The 11129-nt window shown below is 42.5% G+C and overlaps 1 protein-coding gene across 5 annotated transcripts in view; it reads left to right on the forward strand.

The window, feature by feature from the left end:
* Positions 1–11129, forward strand: part of LOC118397634 (adhesion G protein-coupled receptor B2-like) — a 565880-nt gene that overhangs the window by 280134 nt on the left and 274617 nt on the right. For 4 of the 5 annotated variants that reach the window (XM_052469740.1, XM_052469742.1, XM_052469741.1 and 1 more), the window contains exon 5: positions 7984–8145. The exons of the other annotated variant lie outside the window; for it this stretch is intronic. In XM_052469740.1, the coding sequence (XP_052325700.1) occupies positions 7984–8145 (162 nt within the window). The remainder of the gene's footprint in view (positions 1–7983; positions 8146–11129) is intronic. 5 annotated transcript variants of the gene reach the window in all.

Here is an 11129-nt window from a genome sequence, read left to right on the forward strand (position 1 = left end):
AGGTAGGGGTAAAGGATAGATAATAAACAGTAACAGCAGTATACTGTAGGTAGGGGTAAAGGATAGATAATAAACAGTAACAGCAGTATACTGTAGGTAGGGGTAAAGGATAGATAATAGACAGTAACAGCAGTATACTGTAGGTAGGGTAAAGGATAGATAATAGACAGTAACAGCAGTATACTGTAGGTAGGGGTAAAGGATAGATAATAGACAGTAACAGCAGTATACTGTAGGTAGGGGGTAAAGGATAGATAATAGACAGTAACAGCAGTATACTGTAGGTAGGGGTAAAGGATAGATAATAGACAGTAACAGCAGTATACTGTAGGTAGGGGTAAAGGATAGATAATAGACAGTAACAGCAGTATACTGTAGGTAGGGGTAAAGGATAGATAATAGACAGTAACAGCAGTATACTGTAGGTAGGGTAAAGGATAGATAATAGACAGTAACAGCAGTATACTGTAGGTAGGGGTAAAGGATAGATAATAGACAGTAACAGCAGTATACTGTAGGTAGGGGTAAAGGATAGATAATAGACAGTAACAGCAGTATACTGTAGGTAGGGTAAAGGATAGATAATAGACAGTAACAGCAGTATACTGTAGGTAGGGGTAAAGGATAGATAATAGACAGTAGCAGCAGTATACTATAGGTAGGGGTAAAGGATAGATAATAGACAGTAACAGCAGTATACTGTAGGTAGGGGTAAAGGATAGATAATAGACAGTAACAGCAGTATACTGTAGGTAGGGGTAAAGGATAGATAATAGACAGTAACAGCAGTATACTGTAGGTAGGGGTAAAGGATAGATAATAAACAGTAACAGCAGTATACTGTAGGTAGGGGTAAAGGATAGATAATAAACAGTAACAGCAGTATACTGTAGGTAGGGGTAAAGGATAGATAATAAACAGTAACAGCAGTATACTGTAGGTAGGGGTAAAGGATAGATAATAGACAGTAACAGCAGTATACTGTAGGTAGGGGTAAAGGATAGATAATAGACAGTAACAGCAGTATACTGTAGGTAGGGGTAAAGGATAGATAATAGACAGTAACAGCAGTATACTGTAGGTAGGGGTAAAGGATAGATAATAGACAGTAACAGCAGTATACTGTAGGTAGGGGTAAAGGATAGATAATAGACAGTAACAGCAGTATACTGTAGGTAGGGGTAAAGGATAGATAATAGACAGTAACAGCAGTATACTGTAGGTAGGGGTAAAGGATAGATAATAGACAGTAACAGCAGTATACTGTAGGTAGGGGTAAAGGATAGATAATAGACAGTAACAGCAGTATACTGTAGGTAGGGGTAAAGGATAGATAATAGACAGTAACAGCAGTATACTGTAGGTAGGGGTAAAGGATAGATAATAGACAGTAACAGCAGTATACTGTAGGTAGGGGTAAAGGGTAGATAATAGACAGTAACAGCAGTATACTGTAGGTAGGGGTAAAGGATAGATAATAGACAGTAACAGCAGTATACTGTAGGTAGGGGTAAAGGATAGATAATAGACAGTAACAGCAGTATACTGTAGGTAGGGGTAAAGGATAGATAATAGACAGTAACAGCAGTATACTGTAGGTAGGGGTAAAGGATAGATAATAGACAGTAACAGCAGTATACTGTAGGTAGGGGTAAAGGATAGATAATAGACAGTAACAGCAGTATACTGTAGGTAGGGGTAAAGGATAGATAATAGACAGTAACAGCAGTATACTGTAGGTAGGGGTAAAGGATAGATAATAGACAGTAACAGCAGTATACTGTAGGTAGGGGTAAAGGATAGATAATAGACAGTAGCAGCAGTATACTGTAGGTAGGGGTAAAGGATAGATAATAGACAGTAACAGCAGTATACTGTAGGTAGGGGTAAAGGATAGATAATAGACAGTAACAGGTGCATATGTGATGATTTAAAAGAATTAGTGCAAAAAGTGTCAATGCAGATCGTTACATCGTTAACCAATAGCAACCCAGATGAACTCTTTAACAGCTTGGGGGTAGAAACTGTTCAGTGTCCTGTTGGATCCAGACTTGGTGCATCAGTACCGCTTGCCGTGTGGTAGCAGAGAGAACAGTCTATGACCTGGGTGGCTGGAATCTTTGACCATTTTTAGGGCCTTCCTCTGACACCGCCTAGTATAGAGGTCCTGGATTACAGGGAGCTCAGCCCCAGTACTTGGCCAAATGCATTGCCCTCTGTTGCACCTTGAGGTTAGATGCCAAGTAGTTGCCATACCAAACAGTGATGCAGCCAGTCAAGGTGTTTTTAAAGGTGTAGCTGTATAACTTTTGAGGATTTGAGGGCCCATGCCAAATCTTTTCAGCCTTCTGAGGGGGAAAAGTTATTTTGTCGTGCGTTCTTCACGACTGTGTTGGTGTGTGTGGACCAGAATAATTCCTTACTGATGTGGACACTACAGTCCCATCGATGTGAATGGTGGCGTGCTCGGCCCTCCGTTTCCTGTAGTCCACGATCAGCTCTTTTGTCTTGCTGACATGGAGGGAGAGGTGGTACACCTTGCATCACACTTCCAGGCCACTGACATCCTCCCTGTAGGCTGTCATCAGGCCATCCACCGCCGTGTCATCAGCAAACTTAATGATGGTGATGGAGTCGTACTTGTCCACCCAGTCATGGGCGAACACTGGCGGGGGCTGGTAATCTGTGATCGTTTGCCCTGCCACATCTGACGAGCATCAGAGCCAGCTTAGTAGGATTTGATTTTACTCCTGTATTGACGTTTTGAATGTTTGATGGCTTGTCAGAGGTTGTAGTGAGATTTCTAGAAAGCTTCCAGATTAGTGTCCCGCTGTTTGAAAGCGGCAGCTCTAGCCTTTAGCTCAGTGCGGATATTGCCTGTCATCCATGGCTTCTGGTTGGGATGTGTACGTACGGTCAGGGGGACGTGTATTTGTGTGTATAAGGTTGTAATGGTTGTCGTCGGGAGAAAGAGAGGACCAAGGTGCAGCGTGGTAAGTATTCATTGTAATTTAATAAAGAATGAATATTGAAAAAAAACAATACACGACAAACGAACAGTCCTGAACGGTGCAACAAAACACAGAAAAGAAAATAAACATCCACAACTAAAAAGTGAAACCAGGCTACCTAAGTATGATTCTCAATCAGGGAAAACGATTGACAGCTGCCTCTGATTGAGAACCATACCAGGCCGAAGACAGAAAATCCCAAATTATAGAAAAAAGAACATAGACAACCCACCCAACTCACGCCCTGACCATCCTAAAACAAAAGACAAAACAAAGGAACTAAGGTCAGAATGTGACAGTAGTTGTTCTGAATTTGTTAGATTACTTGTTAAATGTTACTGCATAGTCGGAACTAGAAGCACAGAGCTTTTCGCTACACTCGCGTTAACATCTGCTAACCATGTGTATGTGACCAATAAAATTTGATTTGATTTTAAGTTTTCGACGTACTATTTAATGAAGCTGTGACTGATGTGGTAAACTCCTCAATCTTATCGGATGTATCCCGGTCTCTGTAGCTTAGCATCCGCTTCGTCGGACCACTTCCGCATTGACCACGTCACTGCTACTTCCTGTTTGAGTTTTTACTTGTAAGCAAGAATCAGGATAGAGTTATGGTCAGATTTGCCAAATGGAGGCAGAGGGAGAGCTTTGTACGCGTCTCTGTGTGTGGAGTTAAGGTGATCTAGATTATTTATTTTTTTGCCTCTATATGCACAGGTGACGTGCTGGTAAAAATGAGATGAGACGCTGCTTTAAAATCCCCGGGCACTAGGAGCGCTGCCTCTGGATGTGCATTTTCTTGTTGGCTTATGGCCCTATACAGCTCATTGAGGGCTTTCTTAGTGCCAGCATCAGTTTGTGGTGGTGAATAGGGATTACACACCAGCTGTTGTTAACATAGAGACACTCATCTCCCCCTGAACTTTACCTGAAGCTGCCATTTTTTCGCCTAAAATAACATACCCAAATGTAAGTGCCTGTAGTTCAGGACCTGAAGCAAGGATATGGATATTCTTGATACCATTTGAAAGGAAACACTTTGTGGAAAGTTTGTGGAAATGTGAAATTAATTTAGGAGAATATAACACATTTGATCTGGTGAAAGATGATTAAAAAAAATAAAAAATTGAAGTGCAAGAGAAAAGCCACAGTGTATTATTCCAGTTTAGGCGCAATTTAGATTTTGGCCACCAAATGGCAGCAGTGTATGTGCAAAGTTTTAGACTGATCCAATGAACTATTGTATTACTGTTCAAAAAATGTTGGTTTATTGATACATTTTCAAGTTCATAACTGTCCACTCTCCTCAAACAATAGCATGGTATAATTTCACTGTAATAGTTTAGTTAGATTAACAAGGATTGAAGCATCCTGCACATATCAGCTTTTTCTATGTCCTTGATAATAATAATAATGTTCTCGTTAATTACAACCTCATGCTAGTCACATTAGCACTTGTCAGCTCAACCATCCCGTGGAGGGGGGTGGATCACCGATCACGTAGAGGTTAACGATGTATAGAAAAAACAGCTAGATATATATTATCCATGTCCTTGTTCAGCCACGACTCCAAGTAACATAAATTATTACATTTCTTCAGGTCCCGTTGATAGGATAGTCTCGAACGGAGCTCGTCCAGTTTGTTCGCCAATAGAACAAAGGGTAGAGCTGGTTTATTTAATCACAAAGTAGTCTTGTCATGGAGCCTGCTCGTCTGCCTCTCTCCGGGGATTAGGGCCTGGTCCGGGATGAGCAGTACACCCACAACTGTCAACTCGTTATAGTATAAATCTTCATCCAAATGAAGGTCAGTGATCGCTGTTCTGGGGTAGTGATCGCTGTTCTGATGTAGTGATCGCTGTTCTGGGGTAGTGATCGCTGTTCTGATGTAGTGATCGCTGTTCTGATGTAGTGATCGCTGTTCTGGGGTAGTGATCGCTGTTCTGATGTAGTGATCGCTGTTCTGATGTAGTGATCGCTGTTCTGGGGTAGTGATCGCTGTTCTGGGGTAGTGATCGCTGTTCTGATGTAGTGATCGCTGTTCTGATGTAGTGATCGCTGTTCTGATGTAGTGATCGCTGTTCTGGGGTAGTGATCACTGTTCTGGGGTAGTGATCGCTGTTCTGGGGTAGTGATCGCTGTTCTGACGTAGTGATCGCTGTTCTGGGGTAGTGATCGCTGTTCTGATGTAGTGATCGCTGTTCTGATGTAGTGATCGCTGTTCTGATGTAGTGATCGCTGTTCTGGGGTAGTGATCGCTGTTCTGATGTAGTGATCGCTGTTCTGATGTAGTGATCGCTGTTCTGGGGTAGTGATCACTGTTCTGGGGTAGTGATCGCTGTTCTGATGTAGTGATCGCTGTTCTGGGGTAGTGATCACTGTTCTGATGTAGTGATCGCTGTTCTGATGTAGTGATCGCTGTCCTGATGTAGTGATCGCTGTTCTGATGTAGTGATCGCTGTTCTGATGTAGTGATCGCTGTTCTGATGTAGTGATCGCTGTTCTGATATAGTGATCGCTGTTCTGATGTAGTGATTGCTGTTCTGGGGTAGTGATCGCTGTTCTGATGTAGTGATCGCTGTTATGATGTAGTGATCACTGTTTTGATGTGGTGATCGCTGTTCTGGGGTAATGATCGCTGTTCTGATGTAGTGATCGCTGTTCTGGGGTAGTGATCACTGTTCTGATGTAGTGATCGCTGTTCTGATGTAGTGATCGCTGTTCTGATGTAGTGATCGCTTTTCTGGGGTAGTGATCGCTGTTCTGATGCAGTGATCGCTGTTCTGGGGTAGTGATCACTGTTCTGATGTAGTGATCGCTGTTCTGATGTAGTGATCACTGTTCTGATGTAGTGATCGCTGTTCTGGGGTAGTGATCACTGTTCTGGGGTAGTGATCGCTGTTCTGATGTAGTGATCGCTGTTCTGGGGTAGTGATCACTGTTCTGGGGTAGTGATCACTGTTCTGATGTAGTGATCGCTGTTCTGATGTAGTGATCACTGTTCTGATGTAGTGATCGCTGTTCTGGGGTAGTGATCACTGTTCTGGGGTAGTGATCGCTGTTCTGATGTAGTGATCGCTGTTCTGATGTAGTGATCGCTGTTCTGATGTAGTGATCGCTGTTCTGATGTAGTGATCGCTGTTCTGGGGTAGTGATCGCTGTTCTGATGTAGTGATCGCTGTTCTGATGTAGTGATCGCTGTTCTGATGTAGTGATCGCTGTTCTGATGTAGTGATCGCTGTTCTGATGTAGTGATCGCTGTTCTGATGTAGTGATCGCTGTTCTGGTGTAGTGATCGCTGTTCTGATGTAGTGATCGCTGTTCTGATGTAGTGATCGCTGTTCTGGGGTAGTGATCACTGTTCTGATGTAGTGATCGCTGTTCTGATGTAGTGATTGCTTTTCTGGGGTAGTGATCTCTGTTCTGATGTAGTGATCACTGTTCTGATGTCCAGAAGTGGTTTTCGGTCATTCCTTGCGCTCATTCTCTCCCTTTAATTATTTCTCCCTCCTTTCTTACGACTAGACTGCTTATGGTGATCTGTATGTATGTGCTTTTGTGCACACACACACCCTATGTCTGTAGGTCTATTGCCTGTTGGCGTTTGGTGTGGTATGTGTGCCAACACATGCATGTCTGTTTATTTCTCTTACTGGTTGGCTGTGTATTGCGGTAGGTATGCTGCTGTGCTGTTTCTCCACATTGTGCTGTTCTGGTTCCTCAGCACTTCACCCCCAGCATGCAATATCTCACCACTGTCACACCACTGACTCCCACTTCCATGAATAGTTGAATAGAGGACTCAATTGCCATAAAGCCTATTTTAGACGATTTCAAAGATGAGCCCTCTTTCCAACTCTATGGTCCCATTTCACAAAGGTCTTTGCTCCTAGACACTGATCTCAGGTCAGTTGTATGCATCCTATTGGCAAAGGATTTGGAATCGTAAACTGAATCGTAAACTGATCCTAGATATGTGTCCATTATTAAGCAGCTTCTACAAGAGAACAAGAGAGCTTCCTCTTAAAAACAGGGCACCGTTTTCACAACACTGATCTAGTATCAGTTTTACCTCTTATTCATTGTGCTGTAGAAGATAACACTGATCCTAGATCACTATTCCCATTTTGAAAGGCTTTATGAATACTGGCCCAGGCTCTTATTTCATATCTTTTAAGATGTTTATTTAGAGATATATAGTAGAAGGCATCACACCATTTTAATGAACAAGTTGATACATTTTTTATCATACTGCTGATCAGAGTCTGACAATGCTGTGCCCTCAGTATTACATTTTAATGACCAAGAAGTATGGGGTAATCAATATGAAATGTATTTTATGATCGTGTCATACTTACTGTGTATAAATCCGTGAAATCAGATGTCTTTTTTATGTTCATTTCCTAACCTGACTTTCTCATATGCCATTCATTCTCTAACAACAGGGTTTCCTTCAAAAGGGTGCAAAATACTGAACGTTGCAGATAGAAATACTGTACCATGGATAGAGCTGACACGATTCCTCACACTCTGCATGGTTGGCTTGTGTATTCTACATATTATATTTCTATCTGAATGCACTTCAATGTTGTGCCCTACTGAACGCATCCCAGTCCATCCAAACAGCTAGAGGTGGAGGCGGAGCTTCTGGTTTTGGAGTAGCTTGGGGTGTGTTCTTTCCTGGTTTGTACTATATGGAGAGGTGGCGAGGTGTGCTATCTGTTGGTAATTTTGAGAGGTGTGTTAGTGTTCATTTACTCATTTTCTTTCTCATCCTCTAACCCCCTTTGCTGACAGGAGTTATGATCCCGCCTCCAGGCTCACACTCTCCAATCCTACTGGTTGTGTCAGGAAGTCACTCTTCATTCATTGTCTAGTCTCGTTGTCTATGACAACTTGACCGGCCTCCTATCGCTCATTCGCTCATCCCAATTGGCTCTGTGTGCCTGTCTGACTCTGGGTGTTGCAGTGCATGGGCTGTGGGAGGAGTGGTCGTCATGGAGCCTGTGTTCTGTCACGTGTGGGCGGGGCTCCAGGACCCGAACCAGAAACTGTGAGAGCGGAGGAGGGGCCAAGCTCTGTGGAGGGCCTGAGAAACAGAACAAACTCTGCAACATAGCAGTGTGTCCCGGTTAGTACCATCTCATGTACATTTACACCTCTATCTATCTGTCTGTCTATCTCTCTGTCTATCCATCAGTCTGTCCCTCTGTTTCTCCTTTTGTGGAAGTCTGAGAAACAGACCAAACTCAGCAACATAATATTTATTGTCTTATACAGTACCATCTCATATACAGAGCATTCGAAAGTATTCAAACCTCTTGACGACTTTTTCCACATTTTGTTACGTTACAGCCTTATTCTAAAATTGATTAAATGAACGTTTCCTCATCAATCTGCACACAATACCCCATAATGACAAAGTAAAAACAGGTTTTTAGAATTTTAAACAGAATACCCGATTTGCATAAGTTTTCAAGCCCTTTGCTATGAGACACGAAAGTGAGCTCAGCTGTTTTCTGTTTCCATTGATCATCCTTGAGATGCTTTTACAACTTGATTGGAGTCCACCTGTGGTAAATTCAATTTATTGGACATGATTTGAAAAGGCACACACCTGTCTATATAAGGTCCCACAGTTGACAGTGCATGTCTGAACAAAAACCAAACCATACCAAGTCGAAGGAATTTTCAGTAAAGCACCGAGACAGGATTGTGTCGAGGAACAGATCTGGGGAAGGGTACCAAAACATTTATACAGCATTGTAGGTCCCCAGGAACACAGTGGCCTCCATCATTCTTAAATGGAAGAAGTTTGGAACAACCAAGACTCTTCCTAGAGCTGGCCACCCAGCCAAACTGAGCAATTGGAGGAGAAGGGCCTTGGTCAGGGAGGAGACCAAGAGCCCGATGGTCACTCTGACATAGCCTCAGAGTTCCTCTGTGGAGATGGGAGAACCTTCCAGAAGGACAACCATCTATGCAGCACTCCACCAATCAGGCTTTTATGGTAGCCTACACCTACAAAGTCTCAGACCATGAAAAACAAGATTCTTTGGTCTGATGAAACCAAGATTGATCACTTTAGCCTGAATGCCAAGCGTCACGTCTGGAGGAAAGCTGGCACCATCCTTACGGGGAAGCATGGTGGTGGCAGCATCATGCTGTGGGGATGTTTTTCAGCAGCAGAGAGTGGGAGACTAGTCAGGATTGAGGGAAAGATGAAAGGAGCAAAGTACAGAGAGATCCTTGATTAAAAACCTGCTTCAGAATGCTCAGGTCCTCGGCCTGGGGCAAAGGTTCACCTTTCTATACGACAATGACCCTAAGCACACAGCCAAGACAACACAGTGTCCTTGTGTAGCCCAGACAGAGTCAGAACCCAATTGAACGGAGAGACCTGAAAATAGCTGTGCTGCAACGCTCCCCATTCAACCTGACAGAGCTTGAGAGGAACTGCAGAGAAGAATGGGAGAAACTCTCCAAAATACAGGTGTGCCAAGCTTGTAGCATCATACCCAAGAAGGCTGTAATTGCTGCCAATGTTGCTTCCACAAAGTCCTGAGTAAAGGGTCTGAAAATGTATGTATAGGTAATATTTCAGTTATCTTTTTTTTAAAGATTTGATAAAATAATAACACATGTATTTTGCTTTGTCATTATGGGGTATTGTGTGTCGATTGATGTGGGGAAAAACTTGAATCCATTTTAGATTAAGGCTGTAACGTATCAAAATGTGGAATTAGTTAAGGGGTCTGAACTTTTCGAATGCACTGTACACACTATATACACCTCTGTACTTCTCTCTCTCGCTCTTCCTCTCTCTCTCTCTTCCTCTCTCTCTCGCGCTCACTCTCTCTCTCGCTCTCTCTCTCTCTCTTGCTCTCTCCTCTCTCTCGCTCTTCCTCTCTCTCTCTCTTCCTCTCTCTCTCGCGCTCACTCGCTCTCTCGCTCTCTCTTGCTCTCTCTCTCTCCCAATACAATTCTCTCTCTCTCTCTCTCTCTCTCTCTCTCTCTCTCTCTCTCTCTCTCTCTCTCTCTCTCTCTCTCTCTCTCTCATCCTTATCTCCATATCACTACTGTCATAGCACTCAAGTCTACATCTATCCTCTCCTGTCCACTCTTGTTCACTATGATCAAGCTAAAATCTCTGTTGTTCTTCCGCTAGTCTTTATCCATCTCTGTTCTTAGGTCCCGTAATAGAAACCTCAGTTTCAATGCTCTGGTTAGGTTCAGAACTTATTTCATTTGTCTTCAGTTCCCTCTCTTTTGGGTTTCCACAGTGTTTGAGTGCTGTGGTCCAGCCCCTATCTCTTTGAGATTACCAATTACCTTGTCAAGAGGTGTGATAAATCCTTGTCTCTTTGAGATTACCTATTACCTTGTCAATAGGAGTGATAAATCATTCTCTTTGAGACTTCCTGCTACATTGTCAAAAGGAGTGATACGTTATTGTTTCTTTGAAATGACCTGTTATCTTGTCAAGAAGATGATACATAATTGTCTCTTTGAGATGACCTATTACCTTATCAAGAGGATAATAAATCATTGTCTCTTTGAGATTACCTATTACCTTATCAAGAGGATAATAAATCATTGTCTCTTTGAGATTACCTGTTATCATGTCAACAGGATGATAAATCATTGTGCCTTTGAGATTACCTATTACCTTGTTTGGCTACAGTCTACTGTCTGGCTATAGTCTACTGTGTTATTGTCTGGCTATAGTCTACTGTGTTATTGTCTGGCTATAGTCTATTGTGTTATTGTATGGCTACAGTCTACTGTGTTATTGTCTGGCTATAGTCTATTGTGTTATTGTATGGCTACAGTCTACTGTCTGGCTATAGTCTACTGTATTATTGTATGGTTACAGTCTACTGTCTGGCTATAGTCTACTGTGTTATTGTCTGGCTATAGTCTACTGTGTTATTGTCTGGCTATAGTCTACTGTCTGGCTATAGTCTACTGTATTATTGTCTGGCTATAGTCTACTGTGTTATTGTCTGGCTATAGTCTACTGTGTTATTGTCTGGCTATAGTCTACTGTGTTATTGTCTGGCTATAGTCTACTGTGTTATTGTCTGGCTATAGTCTACTGTGTTATTGTCTGGC

The sequence above is a fragment of the Oncorhynchus keta genome, chromosome 19, assembly GCF_023373465.1.
Source record: "Oncorhynchus keta strain PuntledgeMale-10-30-2019 chromosome 19, Oket_V2, whole genome shotgun sequence".
In the NCBI taxonomy this organism is placed as follows: Eukaryota; Metazoa; Chordata; class Actinopteri; order Salmoniformes; family Salmonidae; genus Oncorhynchus; species Oncorhynchus keta.